The sequence below is a fragment of the Coenobita brevimanus genome, chromosome 23 (genome assembly GCF_032717465.1).
Source record: "Coenobita brevimanus isolate Jiangsu-jjx chromosome 23, ASM3271746v2, whole genome shotgun sequence".
In the NCBI taxonomy this organism is placed as follows: domain Eukaryota; kingdom Metazoa; phylum Arthropoda; class Malacostraca; order Decapoda; family Coenobitidae; genus Coenobita; species Coenobita brevimanus.
In genome coordinates, this window is record NC_136976.1 from 64,013,732 (window position 1) to 64,033,592 (window position 19,861).

At 44.1% G+C, this 19,861-nt stretch overlaps 1 protein-coding gene across 1 annotated transcript in view; it reads left to right on the plus strand.

Annotated features, from left to right (window-relative positions):
- Dna2 (DNA replication helicase/nuclease 2) overlaps nucleotides 1-19,861 on the plus strand; it is a 193,535-nt gene that overhangs the window by 144,834 nt on the left and 28,840 nt on the right. The window contains exon 20 of the mRNA XM_080267024.1: nucleotides 10,761-10,892. Coding sequence (XP_080123150.1) covers nucleotides 10,761-10,892 — 132 coding nt within the window. The remainder of the gene's footprint in view (nucleotides 1-10,760; nucleotides 10,893-19,861) is intronic.

Below are 19,861 nucleotides of genomic sequence, written 5' to 3' on the forward strand. Positions count from 1 at the left end.
CAGAAACATGCACCTAATCCGGCCATTCTCAGCAACCAAGTCCTTGTCGCGCGGGTGGGCAGGTGCATTGTCGAGAAGGAGAAGGAGGGCCTTTACCTGGTCGCGTGGGATTCCCAGTGTCTCCGTCTGGTAATGTATGACCTCCTTGATGAAATGGCGGTGGAACCAGTCTTTGAAGATCTGGGCTGTAAACCATGCCTTCAAAGAATGGTACCAGATGACAGGAAGGACATCCATCACCCCATGAAGACACCGAGACTGCTTTGCATGGCCAACAATAACGGGCTTAAGTCGGTGCATGCCGTTAGCATTGGCACAACACAAAGCAGATATCTGTTCCTTGGAGAGCTTGCGGCCAGGTACACGCTTCTCCGTCTCCTCGGCTAGAGTGTTTGTTGGCAAAGAGCGATAGAATAAACCAGTTTCGTCAGCGTTGTAGACTTGACCGAGAGTGAGGCCCTCCCTGTCGATCAAGCCCTTCACCTTGTGCCAAAACTCGCCAACTCCATCCTCGTTAGCGTCCAAAGTTTCGCCATGAGCTTTACGGTTGGTAAGGCCATGCCGTAACATGAACGCGAAGAGCCAACCCTTGGATGCCTTGAAGTCTAGGGCATCGTGAAGCCTGGCGAACTTCTCAGCAGCAGCCTTCAGCTCCGTACCACGTACCATCACACCAGCAGCACATTGCTGTCGATACCAAATCAACGTGGAGCAGTCGACTCCAGCAAACTTGGGAGTAAACCTCACCTTCCTCTCCACGTTGCGTTTGCTTCTCGACGAGAAGTTGGCCGTGTACTGCATGAGTTTGTCTCGGGATCTCTTAATATCAAACAGAGTAGATCGGGCCAGGTTGAACTCGCGGAGGATGCGGGAAGAAGACCACCCCGCATCTAATTTCTCCAATATCTCCCGTTTCTTCTCCAGAGTCAATACCACTCTCTTCCTCTTCTCAGGCGGCGGGGCCATCATCACACACATGAAGAAGAGGCACAAGAGCAGCAGGTAAGACACCACCACAAAAGCGAGCACGTGGGCGGCCATGACGACGAGCGTGCACACACAACGAGAGACAGGCGGTAAGTGGGGTGGATGCAGGAGTACTCTAATGGACGTCGGCGGAACGACGCACCAAAACACAGCTGGCCCACGCTGCACGAGCCAAGTTCAAATTACGGGCGGGAAAAAGTCAGATTTTTTTCAAATTTTTTATGGTTTTTGGCCCATTTTGGGAATACTGGATCCCGGGACAAAAATGTCCGGTAATTGGGGCTGTCCAGAAATTGGGCGTCCAGATAATACGGGGATTACTGTATTGCCAGACGCCTTAATGCCGTTAGGGGTGGCTACAAACAAATCGCCTCCATGTCGCCTTGTCCCCCGCCATTTCATTGCCCTGCTCCCAGCTCACACACCCCTCTCTCATATACTCTCCACTCCATCCTTCCATCTCATCCTTGGCCTCCTTCTCCCTCTCTCCCCCTTCCACCTCACTCACATACACTTTCCATCCTCTCCACATGGCCAAACCACCTCAGTGTATTTCTCTAATGCTTCCTATCATATTCACATCCACACCACAACACTCATTCACTTCCTCATTTGTCAGTCTGTCTTTCCATGTAACTCCACATGCTCCTCTCAAATAACTCATTTCCACTGCTCTCACTTTTGACTTCTGTCCCTCCAGCAAGGTCCAAGCTTCACTTCCATACGTTAGAGTTGGTATCACAATACTGTCATGTAGCGGCTAGTTCACTTCCATGCTCACTTCTCTGCTTCGTATTGCTGCTTTCAAGGAACCAGCAACCTTTCTTTGTTGTTGTACCCTTTCAAGCAATTCACCCTCTAAACTTCCATCCTTACTCATCACACTACCCAAGTACTTAAATGCACTCACATTACATTTGCCATTTCCTCCTCATCCAACCTCACTGTACATTCACTGACTTTACTTCTCTCAAAGACCATAACTTTACTCTTCCCTACATTCACCTTTAGATTCCGTTTCTTACACACTCACCCAGACAACCACCAGGCTTTGCAGCTCCCCTTCGTCTTCACTTAACAACAAAGTATCATGTGCAAACGACAGTACAGGGAGTTTCCAAACACTGCCCTTTCTCACTAGGGCCGTTTCAACATCCATTGCCCTACCTTGTATCTCTTGTCTAACCCCATCCATATACGGACTGAACAACCATGGAGACATGACACATCCCTGTTTCAACCCAACCTTCAAAGAGAAAAATTCACTCAGTTCACCATCCACACGCACTGCAGCCTTAGCACCATCATACATACTCTTCACAGTATTCAACAACTTCCCATCTACTTCATATATTCTTAATACTTTCCACAATCCTTGTCTATCCACCCTGTCATATGCTTTCTCCAAATCCATGAAAGCCGCATACAACCTCTTTCCCTTTTCTAGAAACTTTTCCACTAAAGATCTAAGAATGAATATCTGATCTACACAACATCTTCCCTTCCTAAAGCCTCCCTGTTCTTCTCCAACTAATTCCTCTGTTCTTTCTCTAACTCTGCCAATAAGTATCCTACCATACACTTTTCCTATTATACAGTACTAAGAAGACAGATGACTCTGTGATTACCACACACTTCTTTTTTCCCTTTTCCTTTGTACAAGGGAATAATTATACCTGACTTCCAATCCTCCGGGACTCTATCTTCCTCCCAGGCCAATCTGCACATTTTCCGCATCCATTCCACTACTATCTCTCCCCCATACTTCAGCATTTCACCACACACTCCATATTATATATATATATATAAAATATATATATATATATAATACATCATCATTCATTCATTCATTGCCAGACGCCATGTATCCCGAACGGGGTGGCCAAGGGCTTAGAGTTACCTCGTAATTGTTTTACAGGGAGGGGCACTAATCCTCCACCAACCCCACTTGACACGTAGGGATGCCAACAGCATATATATATATATATATATATATATATATATATATATATATATATTATATATATATAAAGTAATCTCTCCAATATCTGGATCAATAGAGCCATCGGTAGGTTCGGTTATTGGTTTCGTCCGGATATTGGGCCCCAGCTTATGGACTTGTACTTATGGACCCTAACTCAGAGAAACACCTATAAAACTCCCTCTGGACATGCATAGCACCTATTTAAGACCCAAATCACACCAATAAGGCACATAAATGACTGAAATAAATGCAAAAGAAACATAAAATGAGTGTTTAGAAGTATGTTCATACATTAATAAACATTCTGGTACTTATGGACCCTAACCTAGCCTAACTCTGAAAAACACATTCCTACTGCACATGCATGAGGTAAGTATAGTATGGAAAAAAGTACAGTATGAAACATTCTGGTAAGTATAGTATGGAAAAAAGTACAATATGAAACATTCTGGCTACTTACAGCAAGTCCCTGGCCACCTCGATGAATAACCGCCTCCTCTCGGACTCTGACAGTAAGAACGATTTCCTGAAGCACTTGCAGTACACTCTTCCTGAAGTCTTGCACTGAACTTAGTCAATAACACACAGAAGTCTGTTCTCTTCACAGTGTTCACTTTAGTCCAAATAATGTTCCATTTTAATTTCGTGTTGCACATTAACTTTTCCCAATTTTTTTTTATTTTCCAAAGCCAAAACAAAGAAGGTTAGTTACGTTAAATTTTGTTTCCACTGAGTCTTTTCTCTCATTTCGAAAACCTTAACACAACACACCGTTTTTTTCACTGCACAACACTCAAAATTCCCGTGTGGTCTAGTGGAGAAGTTCTTGCTGTTTATTCACTGTCAGAGTCCGAGAGTATCACTGGCAGGCGACCAAGGGGTGCATCGCTGGGTCGTGGTGATGGCGTACCAACTACAGAAGACTCTGACGAAAGCCGCAAACTCACATCGAGCGGTGACTCCACTGTAGCTGATGTGCTGGGCTGTGGCTCGGAGCATGAGGGCCTGTCTTGGGGAGGCAACGGAGTGGAGCCAGGGCTTGGCACAGCGGGGGTCACGGGCCTGAAAAAACTGTCAATCGTTGATTGACGCAAGGACTGACGATTCTGGCGATTGATGATGCGCTGCCGGAAAGCACGCACTTCCTCCACGAGTCCCAAGGGCCCCATCTCCCTGTCGCAGTCCGGGTGTTCCAGGTAGTCTAGGACGAACTCTAGATGTTCCCGGAGTGCGCTCAGCTTGGGGATGGCTGGAGTAGTGTCCTGCTGAGAGGAGTCCGCATCATCGTCGCCTTCGTCGTCGGAATCTTCAAGTTCGGGACTGACACCAGCAACCGAAGACGCGATCTCGATATCAGACAACGTCTGATACCCAGGATCGCCCTCGTCGTCGTCCAACCACTCATGTACATCGTCCACATCAACAACGTCGCCGTGCATACGTAGCCGTGCATGGAAGTCATCCACGTCAAAGCCCAGAAAATCGTACTCCACATCTGTTCCGAGAAGCAGACGAGACCAACCATTTTCAAGAGTTTTCACAGGGACTTCCTTCCATGCACTAGCCCAGTTGTACAGCGCAGACTTGATGTTGTAGCGGCGAAGGTTTTCCAAAGTCCGCTTGCCTCGAGTGTCACGTCCTTCCCTGCGCTCGTCCTCATCCTCGAGAACAACCATCACCTCGTCCAGGAACTTCCGACGGTACAGGCGCTTTGTTGCCACGATCACTCCTTGGTCCATGGGTTGAATGAGAGCAGTCGTATTAGGTGGCAGAAACATGCACCTAATATGGCCATTCTCAGCAACCAAGTCCTTGTCGCACGGGTGGGCAGGGGCATTGTCGAGCAGAAGGAGAGCCTTTACCTGGTCGCGAGGGATTCCCAGTGTCTTCGTCTGGTACTGGATGACCTCCTTGACAAAGTGACGGTGAAACCAGTCTTTGAAAATCATAGCTGTGAACCATGCTTTCAAAGAATGGTACCATACGACAGGAAGGACATCCATCACCCCATGAAGGCACCGAGGCTGCTTTGCACGGCCAACAACAACGGGCTTAAGCCGGTGCATGCCGTTAGCACTGGCACAACACAAAGCAGATATCCGTTCCTTAGAAAGCTTGCGGCCAGGTACACGCTTCTCCGTCTCATCGGCTAGAGTGTTCATTGGCAGCGAGCGATAGAATAGACCAGTTTCGTCTGCGTTATAGACTTGACCGAGAGTGAGGCCCTCCCTGTCGATCAAGCCTTTCACCTTGTGCCGAAACTCGTCAACTCCATCCTCGTTAGCGTCCAATGCTTCGCCATGTGCTTTACAGTTAGTAAGGCCATGTAGCAACTTGAACGCGAAGAGCCAACCCTCGGATGCCTTGAAGTCTAGGGCGTCGTGAAGCCTTGCAAACTTCTCAGCAGCAGCCTTCAGCTCCGTTCCACGTACCATCACACCAGCTGCACGTTGCTGTCGATACCAAATCAACGTGGATCGGTCGATTTCTGCAAACTTGGGGGTAAACATAACCTTCCTTTCCACGTTGCGTTTGCTTCTCGACGAGAAGTCAGCCGTGTACTGCATGAGTTTGTCTCAGGAACGTTTGATATCGAACAAAGTTGACCGGGCCAGGTTAAACTCGCGGAGAATGCGTGAAGAAGACCGACCCGCATCAACTTTCTCCAATATCTCCCTCTTCTTTTCCAGAATCAACACCACTCTCTTCCTTTTCTCAGGTGGCGGGGCCATCATCACACACACTAAGAGGAGGGCCGAGAGCAGCAGGAGGCCTTGCAGCAAGTACGGCACCACCACAAAAGCGAGCACGTGGGCAGCCATTACAAAGAGCGTAGGTCCAGTCGCGGTGAGAGACAGGCGGGAAGTGGGGAGGATGCAGCGGCGCTCTATCGGACGTCGGAGGAATGACGAACCAAAACAATGCTCTCCCGCGGCGCGCGCGGCAAGTTCAAATTACGGACGGCAAAAATAAAAAAAAAAAAAAAAAAAAAAAAAACATATTTTTTTTTTTTTTTTTTTTTTTTTGGGGGGGGGGTTTCCGGACCATTTTGGGAATGTTGGATCCCAGGACAATAAGGTCCGGGTAGTGGGGATGTTCGTTTATTGGGCATCCGGATATTAGAGTGATTACTGTATATATATGTATATATGGGACAAGTATTTGAACCTACTGTAGTTTGATTCCACCACTGATATTAAACCAACAGTGTAGACATCCACCTACCTCACACAGGCTTCATACCCACTGTGAAATCCTAACAGCATTTAGTAGCTTTCCATCCACACTCGTACATATGCAGAATCTTCCACAGTTTCTCTGTTTACCTTTTTTGTATGCATTTTCTTGCTCCTGCCATGCTGATTATTCGTATTGTGCTGGTGGGATTAGATTAGTGTTTTATATATGGAGATGTTAGAAACATCCTGGTGATTTTGGTATGTCTGTTTTGTTAACTTTCATTCTTACCTTAGGAATTAGTTCTTGTCATTATTGTTATTGTGTACTGTTATTTTACATGCAGTATTACATGAGAAAATGAGTGTTCTTTCCTTGGCTCGAGAATAATCTGGGCTGTACTGGTTGGATGCTGACAGTTAGCCAAGTGTAACAGACAGAGTGAGTCAACATGTGGCGGCCAGTGAGAGTTCAATTTAGTCAGTGAGCCAGTGAGTGACATCGAGGTAGTGCATGCCTAGTCTGTGAGAGACAGAGAGTCAGTAATAGACAGTCAGTGAATAGTGAGACATTCAGCGAACAGTCAGTGAGTCATTGATGGACAGTGACCGAGAGAGACAGTGACAGAGTTAGTGAGTTGGAAAGTGAAAACTAATCAGTGAAAGACGGTGTAGCCAGCCATAGACTCGGTAAGTCAGAGTCAGTCAGTCTGCAAACAGGCAGTGAGTGAGGTAGGATGAGAGAGAAAAACCACAGTGTTTTGCAAGTGTATCTCAGCTGTGCCTAGTAAGAGTAGAACCCAGAACTCCTTAGCTGCCTTTCATTAGCCACCTGGTTTGTCTACACATCATTCTTGACATATCAGCGGAACCCCATGGTGTAACAGTATGGTATTTTACCTCCCATTAGTCATTGTTTTATAGTCTGTGTGAATTGTACCTCATAAGTAACGTTGGGTCTGGTTAGTACTTGGATGGGTGACCGCCTGGGAACACCAGATGCTGTTGGCATCCCTACATGTCAAGTGGGGTTGGTGGAGGATTAGTGCCCCTCCCTGTAAAACAATTAACTCTAAGCCATTGGCCACCCCATCTGGGATACATGGCATCTGGCAATGAATGAATGACACTTGCAGCATGGCCTATGCAGACCTTCATTATTCCTCATATGAGGTCTGCGGCTTGACAAGGGTCAAATCTATAAATGCCTCAAGTACAGTAATTACTTTACAGTTCATTTCACATACTTTTCCACTGTCTGTCTTATTCAAAATATTTTATGTATATATCAGCTGTCACTCCTAAAGCCATTCTGTGTCACTCACTTGGCCTTCTGATGTGTTCCTCACCTTCTTTACGATAAGTTTTCCACATACTGTACATTTTCTACAATCACCAGCATACTGATACGGGAGTACAATAATTTTAGCATTCACTTCAGTCACTCCAGACCAAAATATCACAGACTGAAAAGCTTCTTCACAAACAGAACATACACATTGTACTCCTGCTAGAAACATGAGCTCACACATCCACAAAAAACTCCATACTTTAGTCACTACTCACACATCTGCACAGACAACTGATGGCCGTGGAAGAGGCCTCATCACCTACACATCCACCCTCTACAGAGGCACAACACAGACGACACAATCACTTTTTCCAGAATGACAGCACATCAGAAATACTGTAGAGTCACACAGTGTCTAATCTGGCCACAAATAAGAAGTCAGGATTTGTAACATTTAAATTTCCCCTGACACCTCTCACACCATACCAATGCAGCATAAACTTCAGCTCATCCTCCTAACACAGCTACCTGTCCCACACATCACATTCTGTTCACCAACACGTGCACTCACCACCACCTCACAGATGAAATTTAAACTCCCTTCTTATGGCCTCTCCATCAATAGCACCATAGGAATACACTCCACTTATTGAAACTACTGTACAAAAGATCAAACTGAACAAAGTTCACCAGAGAAACAGAACATTGCTTTAGCACACCAAACAACACTTCCAGCACCAACATTGAATGATCAAACATAATGCAAACAAACACCGTATCCTCTAGACTCTCTAGAGGCAACAGAAGACACTATAACCCAGGCTTATCACCAGAGATTGCTGGCCTCATAAAACAATTTGACTCCCCTCTTCTACATAAACACAAGACATCATCACAAGGCTAGCAGTTATGCAAAGTAATTGGCAACAAAATAAACACAAAGATAGCAGAAACTTGAAAGACCTAAGTAACAACACTTTGCCATTCCACAGACCCCTCTTGGTCCTGCAGAATACTGTACTGAAAAGTATCAGTAAATCACAAGCAAGAACCTCTAAGATCCATGTTACTATCACCTCCAACACCCAGCACATCCTCTCATACGAAGAACAAGCAGACATACATGTGAATGACTACACACACATCATCTTACACAACATGCACTGAGTCTGAAAAATAGTCTTCTTTACATAGGCAGTCAGTTCCACTTGACCACAACTTAACCCTCTTCACTCCAGAACAGGCACATAACTTTGTTAAGAAATATTAGATCATTACAAGTACAAGGCCTGATGACATAGCAGCCTATACCAGAAACATTTAGGACCACACAACATCCAGGCCCTCACAAAGATTGGCAGCTGTTTATACACAAATTGTTGCATTCCCAGCATTTGGAAACATGGAACAGTCGCTAATACTGTATTTGTAACTGAAGCAAGGACCTCACGCATCTTACTCCGTGCAGACCCATAACACATAGCACACCACCCAGAGTAACAGAACCTCTAGTTCTTAACAAAGCCACTCCTTATGTCCCCCATGCTCCTTGACAACATGGCTTTAGAGCAGTACATTCCACAAACACCTCACTAACCAACCTCACACAGCACGCATCTAACATCATTATTTCTGTACAACCCACACAATGTGCACTTCTTACAACAATTTATGTTCTTAAAATCTTTGACACCATCCCCTGATGCAAACTAATCACCAAAATCTACAACACAAATATGGAGAAGAGTACCAAATAATGGCATGTCAGCTGCTTATCTGGTAGACAAGCGCTTTGCTCTTCAGGCCAAGTCTTAATGGACATGAAACTTCCCTAACAGAGTTTCACAGGGCATCAGTCTTTCACCCACTCTTTTGAACATTTATATGCATGACGTTACCACAACAACAACATACCACATTGCAAACACAGCCTGAGCAAGACTGCCTCAGCACACTACAGGCATGGGTTGAGGACAATAGGCTCCAGCCAAATGCACCACTACACTCATCACCAGCAGCTCTCATGAGCACAGTTACACCCTGAATATCACATGTAACAGTGTACCAGTGCCACAGCCCTTCTACGAAGATACTTGGAATGACACTTGACACTGAATTCACCTTCAGGGACCATATACAAGACATCAAGGGATGGTACACCTTGGAGCACAGAGACAGACTTGGGGCAGCCAAAATGAAATACTTTCCCTACTCTACAAACAGTACGTCAGATCAGTGGTGTCCTATGCCTCTCCAACACAAGCCCCTGTCCTATCTAACATCAATACAACACCTTGCACACCATACAGGGGAATGTTGTATGCACCATCAGTGGCTGTACCAATACCACTCCCATAGCTCACTTACATTTTGAAGCCAAAGTCCTCCCTGCTAGAGAATATCATGACATGAGAGGCACAGAGTTCTCTGTGGCAGGCTGTGCCATCACACAACACAACATCCCAGTTGTTATGTGAAAGACCCACACAACTTGACTATACACAAAAAATTCACCGCACAGACATTATCAGACTCTCTTCAACAATATCCGACCTCCGCACACTCCAGCATTAAAAATGAAGAAGTGCTTCCATACAAAAGTTCATGTGCAGGACAGTACAGCTTCTTGATCAGAGTACTATCCATATACTACACTCTCCCTCCCTCGATACCCACCTGTCAATGGTATTATTAAAGAGAGCTAATCGAGTTTGCCTGGGTAGCTTAGATGGAGACACCACCGAGACCTCCCCAGTTACCAGCTTAGATTTGGGTTGGGTGGAATTACAGATGACACATACCCTGCTTGCAAAATAGACCCACACAACATGATCCACATTATGGAGCAGTGCACAGCACATTCAGTATTACATAAGATGCAGATGCTTGTACTGTACAGCATTAGCGGTGAAGGGGATCTATGGAATGACTCCATGGATGTAGTTGGGTCTGGTGGGCCATATATGACAGGTTGAACAACAACAACTCCCTGTCTCCACCTTTCTTCCATTCATTACATCAGTCTCTTTTCTGTAATTGTTGCTTCTTCTTCATCATTCTACCATCATTGCCTATTGTTGGGAGTTCTCTTCATCCATCCATAATCTGCAACTGTGGCCCTTAGTAGAAAAAGCACCATAATCCAAACTGTTAATTACTGTAATTCTATAGATGGTGTGTTTGACTTACCCATAACATTTTCTGTTGTACACAATTTTGCATCAAGGAATGCAAGCAAGAGAAATCATGCCATGTATTTTGTACGGAATGATTTTGTTATTGATGGTAATATTCTTGTAACAGTTATTTGCAATTGTGCCAGGAGCATGAAATGGATTTCTTACGTCTTGGCCGAACTACCCGAATACATGCTGACCTGCTTCCATACTCTGATGAAGTGGTCACACGCAAATTCTGCGATGTCCCCTCACTCGCACAGTTTTATAGCAGTAAGGTAAGTTTTTTATTTGGTGCTTTCTTATAAAATTCAACATAATACAATACAATACTGTACTGTATGTATTAGCACTTTGAGGAGCCAGATGATTGAGGTGGTTATGTATCCTAAGAATGAGTTGTGTGTGCTCACTGGGCTGTGCACTGCTCATCACTGTTTACATTGTTTTTCATTCCTGGCTTTATTTTCTGTTATACTCAATTTTTTTAAGTGTTACGTGTTCCAGAATGTTTGTTATGCAGTATTAAACATAATGAAGAATAACTCTAATGGTAACAGCATACTGACAGGTCTTAGAATAACAGCATACTGTAATGAGAAACAAAATTTTTTTTATGTGACTGCAATATGAGACATATTATTTTTGCTTATGTTATTTGTTTTGAAGATTTTTCAGTGTGAAATAGTACACAATATGTGGTTATAAGTCTGCAGGGACATAAGGAATAGATGCACAGAGCATGTTGTATTTGTACATGATGAAACCTTGCAAGATACTGATGTACAGAGACTTGTGGAGGCCACAAGTTGTCCCACACAGTTCTGCTTAGCTTAGTGAAAATGAGTAGAAAATTGCCCCTCCCCCCCCGCACCCTTTTTCTTTTTCTTTTTCTTTTTCTTTTTCTTTATTTCTTCCACCCCCCATCCATCCATCATCAGATCTTATGTTGCCCCATGAGGAGCATGGCTAGGCAGTTGTTTCTGACATTTAAGATGAGAGTGACCAACCTCACTCATCCCTGAGTGGCATTACGTGAGCAATAAACCCCGACCATCCCTTGGATATAAACCTACACAGACTCGATCCGATTGGAGTGCCTTAATTACCCACTAAACCACCAGGTGCCATAATTTGGTTATATGGTTACCACCCAGTCTAGTAAATGGTTTACTGATGTACAGGAAACCATTTGGCTTGTCACTCAGTGTAGAGTCACCCGTAGGCAGAAGGATTAAGAAACAACGAAGGAAAGAAAGATAGTAAAGGAAGGAAGAAGAAAGGAAAGGGCAGACACCCAAAGCAGCACTACATCAAGTGAATGGATGGTGTGTGCCTGCACCAACCACCTAAGCCACAAATATTTAGTGAAACTTGGATTTTTGGGTAATATTTAAAATTAATGATGAAAGGATCATCAGCAGTCTGCCAACAGTTTTTTGGATGAATCTGGCTCCCTTTCCTTTTCTGGCAAACGAGTTTTTGCTTGTTGTAGCTCATCGACCTGAAATTATTGTAGACTAATGATAACAAGCATGTTGCCCTTTTTGCCGTGATACTATCTCTCAGTGTAATTATCCTACCTACAATTTTGTCTGTGGGCAATGAGTAAGCTTGGATTGAGGAGTGGCTGGTTAGAGTGGTTATGGCTGTGCATGTAGGTGCATGCACCCAGGTGAAAATAAATGGAAATGTGAGTGATGAGTTTTCCTTGAATGTTGATATGCACCAGGAGTCAGTCTTGTTATGGTGCCTGACGCTCTCTCTTGTGACATCAGAAATGGACTTCCATGGGAGATGTTTTATGCTGATGACTTGATGTTCATTGCAGAGAGTGAAAGGAAGATGGAGAAAAGATTTAGGAAGTTAAGAGACAGAATGAGACACAAGGGTTTGAGAGGAAATGTGGATGAAATTCATATCTAGCACTAGTGGCAGCTCTGTTACGAAGAGGGAGAGAGACCATGTGCAGTTTGCCACAGGGGTGTGGAAAGTAATGCCACCTTGTGCAGTATTTGTGATAAGTGGGGGATTAAGAGATGTGGTATTAGAGGTAGACTGTGAGATAAAGTTGATTTTGTTTGTGCGGTGTGTAGGGGAGAGAATGTAGAGATCGTCAGACTTGGAAGGATTGATCTTACAAGCGAGTCTCTTTAGTGTGTGGAATAGTTTTTTTATTTGGGGGACATGTCATGTGCTGGAGGTGGGGCAGGAACTAGTTCTGTGGCTAGGGTAAAGAGTTGGTTGGAAGTTCAGAGAGCTGTTTCCCTTCCTGACATGAGAGGGCTCTCCCTCCATGCTAAACATCTTTGTATTTGGTAAGTCGTAGGAGTGTAATGCTATATAGTAGTGAGACCAGGGCAGTAAAGGAAGATAATATTCATAGGCTCAAACATACAGAAATGACAATGATTTTATGGATGTGTAGTGCTTCCTTAAATGCAAGGCCTGAGGGGACTAGGTTTGTGACTGAAGAGTTGAGAGCAAGGATGGGACTAGAGTGTATTGGTGTTGTGATGAGGAGGGGCAGGTTGAGATGGTTTGGACTTGTGGAGAGGATGGAGGATGATGGGTGGGTGCAGAAAGTGAAATGTACGAACGTCAAGGGTAGAGTTTTATATACGGTATATATATATACAGTGAGTCCTCGAAATACAAAAACCCAAAGTATGAATTTTTCAATGGTACGAAAGTGATTAACCCCTTAAACGCGGATCGTCGCATTTGCGACGGTCGGCCCAAAGGACAGAACGGCGGATCGTCGCGTTTGTGATTTGAGTAAATTTTGAATAACCGCGGGCAAGCAGGCTCCAGCTGGTATTGTCTATCAGTACCACCACCCTCTAGCTACAACTAGCATACTTTACCTTTGTACTATTGACCTCAGTTGTTGCCAAATATCACGTTTTCCCCCCGTCCCCCCCCCCCCACCACCACGGCCCGGCCAGCCTGGCTGTGATACATGGCAGCGCTCTGAGCGCTCAGAACTGTAAATCTACGATCTCCTCTCACAAGCAGTTTGTGCTACTAGGAAACGCTTGTTTCCCCAGTTGTAACACTAGCTTTTTTTCTCACGGTTTGCCCTTGTTTAGCGTCAGTTTATTGCAGGCTTTCAAAGTGAGATTATGGTGAGTTCTAGCTCTTTCCAGTCAGTGCAAGCGGCCGACAGGAACGAGAATGAAGTGGCGGACGTAAGGCAGAATAAAAAGCGCGCCGTGGTGATCTTTTGGGAAGTAATATGATTGAAAATAATGTAGTATACATGTTTTTAGCTGTGAAAATGGAAATGTTTGTTGAGTGATGGGAAGACCGCCGCCACAGTGCATGTCGGCCATACGCTCCGTTGATTTTAGCCTTATTTTCAGTGCTTATTGTACAAATACGGATTCCTAACTACCTTTACGTTGTAGTATAAAGTTTACTGTGACAGAATGAGGCTGTGGTAGAGGGGAAACCGGGTTGCTGGAGGTCTGAAAGTGAAGATTTGGTTACCCAACTTTGCAAGTCTCCACAAGTCCTTGGGTAGTCCACGAAGGCTCAACACCTGTCTCTGGAGAAAGCTGAATGTAAGTACTATCTGCCATACCAAGTATAATGTTCTAGGGTTAATCTCTGATTTTTGGCGAATATTTTCCTACAGGTACTCAGACTGCGATACAACCCCGACACGCGGGGGGGATTGACTGTACACAGCCACGTTTAAGGGGTTAATATAGGACAAATTCCACAATGTGAAAATATCTGTCTCAATGATACAAAAATCGATACTCGGTACAAAAGGAAATACAGAGATAGCCCGATTATCCAGACTATATGGTGTGAAGTGCCCGAATAGTCTGAAATCACGATTAATCTGGCAGAAACAAAACAGAAGTACTGTTAGATTGATTTACTTACTGGTAAATGTACAATAAAAGACACAACTATCATCCCAGTTCAGTCCGAAGAAAATTTACACCAAGCGAAATACAATGAAAACCCTGTTTCATTAGTGCGTGTTTCAAATGGTTCGATTTTTCCATGCTATGTTCGTCAGACATTGGGAAGATACTTGTGTCTTTCATTGTACACTTGAAGCAGCAGAAAGACCTTACCAATTCAATTCATAATCCTCCAGCTTGTTCCTGTAATTTTCTGACAACTTTCAGTTTGGCAAAATACATTTTCTTGCTGAAAAATTTCCTCCCTGTTATTATCTTCACTTTCCCCTAAGATCGTTTCCAGTACAGTGGAAAAAACTCAACATGCTCAAAGGTGGATATTGTTTCCCAATTTACCAATTGGAGGTTAGGTTAGGTTAGGTTAAAATTATTAGGTACAGATAAGCTCGGTTAGGCCAGGTTTAGTTAAACACTTAGGGAAGAACAGTCCATTCTGCCATTATGTTAATGAAATAAACTAGAGTTGTCACACCAGAAGAGCTAAAAATGACGGGGAAACAGATTTAATAAGAAACGTTTACTGTATTTACCAACCCAGAAATAATCTGAAAAATATAACAGACTATCAGGAAGAACTGATTTGGTAAGGTGCTTTTACTGCTTAAAGTAAAGCGTATGTTTAGCCCCCTCAGTGGCTGTGGGTTCAAATATTTGCGTGCTCCCGTGATCGGCCTTGGGACCATTTTTTCAAGGTTCTAAAATCAATTTCTTTTTCTAACATATGTGTAAAGACTCATCTGGCACACCTGGCTTTTATTTTTTACTTATTTTTTTCCCCTAAGCCCATCCTGTGATTTGCTATGATTCATGTAAGAATTAATAAAATTAGGATGCGTGTTACATCAGCATGTAAACATCGGCGAAAACATCTGGGACGAAGTGAACTGTGAGTGCCAGACTGCTTGAGGTGTTAGAGTAGGGTCGTGTAAACACACCAATAACCCTCGTTCCTTTCCCATAATTGCTCGCAGTTTTTTATAGCTTACCCTGACTCAGTGTCACTGACACCAGTACAGTACGTAAGGTGTTGTTCAGGGCCAGCAGTTATGAAAGCGATAATGGAATACATTATTGTTTGTATCACTCCTCTCTCTTTCACACATACACATTAGAACAAAGAAAAGAATGAATAAAAAATGTACACTAACTCTAAGGAGCAGAAAAAACAGTGCTCAGTCGGTCCGAAATATATTGGGAAGAATGATACCGAACGAAGAATGTGGAACTGAATGCTAACCTACGAGAACATGTGGGACGAAAGAGTAATTTTTTTTTCTGATTAGCAAACATTTTTGTTCTACATCGTCTCTTAAAATTTTCTCTATCCATCTATCTATTGCCAGACGCCTCAATCCCGTTCAGGGTGGCCACAAACAAACCGCCTCCATGTCGCCCATAATCTTTCGTGTAAGCCTACAGCCTAAAGACCTTACCAATTCAGTTCATATTCCTCTAGTTTGTCTTCTATAGTTTTCTAACTACAGTATTTTGAGGATGGTAAATTATGTCGTCCTGCTGAAAGAAACTTACTCAAAATTAGGGCACATGTAACATAAGCATGTAAGCATCGGCGAATACATATGGAGTGAAGAGATCGCCTGAATGATGGGATGGTAGAGTAGGGTCGTGTAAACACACCAGTGACTTTCATTCCCTTCCCGTAATTGTTCGCAGTTTTTTATAACGCCCTAACTCAACGTCACTGACACCAAAACAGTGAAGTGTTGTTCAAGACCGGCAGCTATGAAGGGGTTAATGGAATACTGTATGAAAAATTCAAAATGGGCACGGTGCATAGCGCCGTGCTCACTTTCCGAGAGAAAACGAACTAACCCCTCTCTGGTAAACAAATTTTCGCGTGCTTCTCAGTTGAGTCCACATCCCTCCTCTCTTCACAGCTTCGCTGTACGTAAGGATATTTTTGCAGCCCTTCACCTTTTCGTATTGTTTCGCATTGCCTCCCAACCGCCCTGCATCGTCTCCCAGCATTGGGGGAACCCACTGCAAAGAAGCAGCAGCACCGTATTCTAATTCTGGAAAGGAAATTGGAAATTATAAGACCCCATGAGGAGGGGCAGGGAGTCTCGGAGATTGGGCATGCTTTAGGCCTTGCTGTTTCCACCGTTGGGACAGTGACAAAGAAAAAGGAGATGTACAAGAATATGGCCACCTCCTTCTCTACAATTGTATACAGGTATTGCTTACTTCTTAATAGGGGGGGAATAAAGTTTAGGTGGGGGTCCGATGGGGTCCTAGGACGCATCCCCCCATTTATATGTATATTTCTGTGTTTATTTCTGGTGTCCATCGACTTCCTAACTCCACACCTTTCACGAATCACATTATTTCTTATCCTGTCCACCCTCTATACTCCACGTACATTCCTCAGCAGTCCCATCTCCACTGCTCTTACACTTTTCATTTTCATGCCACACCATAGTCTCACATCCATATGTTAAAGTTGGCACTAACACTCCCTCATGTAAGCCTCATGCAGCTGCAACACTCAAGCCTCTGTTTCATATCAAGGCCTTCTTTGCACCAGCTACTTTTCTTCCTTGTGTCACTCTACTTTCCACTTCATTTGCACATTTTCCTCTCTTTTCCATCACTGTACCCGGGTATTTGAACTCTCTCACTAATTCCAGTCTCTCTCCATTCACTGTAACATCACACTGGGAGTCACTTTCTCTCTCAATAACCATCACTTTACACTTTTCTACATTTACTTTCAAGGCATGAAGCTCACAGACATCAGCAAAACTCTGCACTAGCCTACCAAGTTCTTGTCCGGTACTTTCAAGCAGTAGTGCATCATCAGCATGCAACAATTTTGAGATATTCCATCCATCACCATTCATTACCAACGCCATCCCTCTCTTCATTACTCGTGTTTTTACTTCTCTCATCACCCCATCCATATATTCATTGAACAACCATGGGGACATCACACAACCTTGTCGCACACCCTCACCGATCGTGAACCAGTCACTTAGCAGCCCATTAACCCTTACATATGCTTCACTACCATCATAAAAACTCTTGACAGCACCTAGCAGCTTACCATCTACACAGTACATGTGCAGAGCTTTCCACAGATCCTCTCTGTCTGCTTTGTTGTATGCTTTTTCCAGATCCATGAAAGTCATAAACACATTATGGTCCTTCTCACAAGCCTTCTCTGCTATCTGTCTCACTGCAAATATTTGATCCACACATCCTCTGCCACTCCTAAAGCCACCCTGTTCATCACTCACTAGGACTTCTGACATCAGTCTTGCTTTGACTGTAATAATTCTTCCATATACCTTCCCTACCACACTCAGTGAACTCATGCCACGATAATTCTTGCACTCACTTCGCTCACCTTTATTTTTGTACAGGGGTACAACCACTCTGCAGGCACAGTTTCACTCATCCATGCCTTCATACCTATCCAACAAGCACTTCATTCCAGTCTCTCCACTACACTTACACATCTCTGCATACACCTCATCAACCCCAGCTGCTTTCCCATATTTCAGCCGCTTCACAGCACTCTTCACCTATGCAAGTGTCATGTCTCCTGGCACTGCATTCCTTCTCTGCACACCCCCAAAACCAATGATGTTTACAGCCACTCTGCGCTCTCTATTGCCATTCATCAGGCTTTCAAAATGTTCTTTCCATCTGGTCCTTACTTCATCTCCATGGGTTAATAATCTACCACCTGCATCCTTTACACCATCACATTTCTTTCCTCTTTCACTTGTACATTTCTGCACCTCTTTCCTGAATAACTTCCTAGTTTCAGAGTAGTTTGGATTCATTTTTCTTCCTAGATCATCATTGACCTCCTCCTTTTTCCTCCTCACTAGTCTCTTTACATGCATCTTGCTCTCAACATACTCAGTTCTTAATTCAACTGAACCCCTATCCTGTAACCACTTTAGCCACTTCTTCCTCTTTTCCTCCTCCGCTCTCTCGACCTGCCCATCCCACCATGCCGTACCTTCCTTCTGTGTTGTTATTCTTGCCACACCAGACACTGCTTTAGCATTCCTAACTAAGCAGTCCCTATATGCATTCCACAGGCTGTCCAGATCCATTTCATTCCAGTTCACTGATTCTAACTCCTCCTCTACTTTGGTCCTGTATTCATCTGCCATTTCTTTGATCCTCAGCTTCTCAACTTTCAGTCTTTTTCCCTGACTGCTCCTTTCTCTCCTGATCCACCTCACTCCTGTCAGCTTGATCTTGCATACCACAATCACGTGATCTGACAGACTTCCACATCGTCCTCTCACGGCCCTCGTATCAGCAACCATTCCCATCATCGACCTCTCTACGAGCACATAATTAATCAGGCTTCTTTCAACATGGTCCCCTTTCCCTCTATACCACGTATATTTATGTGCATCTTTGTGTTTGAAATATGAGTTACAAATGCACAACTACCTCTCCTGACACATATCTTTTAGTAGCTTCCCATTATCATTTTCTCCTGGTACTCCATAACAACCCATTATGTCATCCTCAGGACCAGTGCCTACTCATCCATTCATATCCCCCATTATGATCACCTTGTAGCTCCTGGGCATTTCTCCCACTATTTCATCCAGGTCATCCCAAAATCTGTCTTTCTTTCTGTCACTCCTGTCCTTACATCATGCATATGCTACAATCACTGCCACTTTCACCTTCTCAAACTTGAACTTAACATACATACACCTTGAGCTGACACATTTGTAGTCTCTCATTCCACTCTGCCACACCTCATTCATCAACAAAGCAACTCCTTCCTTGCATCTTCCTTGCACATTCATGCTTGATCATACACATTTCACACCCTCCCACTCCTCCACTTCACACACTTTCATCTTTATTTCACACAATGCCATCACGGCATATCTCGCACTCTTGAACACATTTACCCCTTCCACTCTCTTGCTCTCCTCATTCACACCTCTCACATTCCACATGGCCATGCGAATCTGCCCATTTGGTTGGTGCCCTGGGCAGGTATTGGGCCCTCCGAGGCTCTCTGAAACGACTGCCATGATTAAGTGATTTTAGATAGGGGAGTCTGAGGGACACTTAACCTTGCCAGAAACCCTGGTTATATGGTTACCACCCAGCATAGTAAATGGTTTCTGGGTACAGGAAACCATTTGGCATGTCACTCAGTGTAGAGCTTATATGGCATCACTCTACATTGAGTGGATGATGGGTGCCCCCACGTACCACTTTATTTAAAGTGGATCAAGTTTGGTAGAGCCAATTTCTAGTACAGGGATATTCTGGCTGATATGTTCTAAGGTAGAATT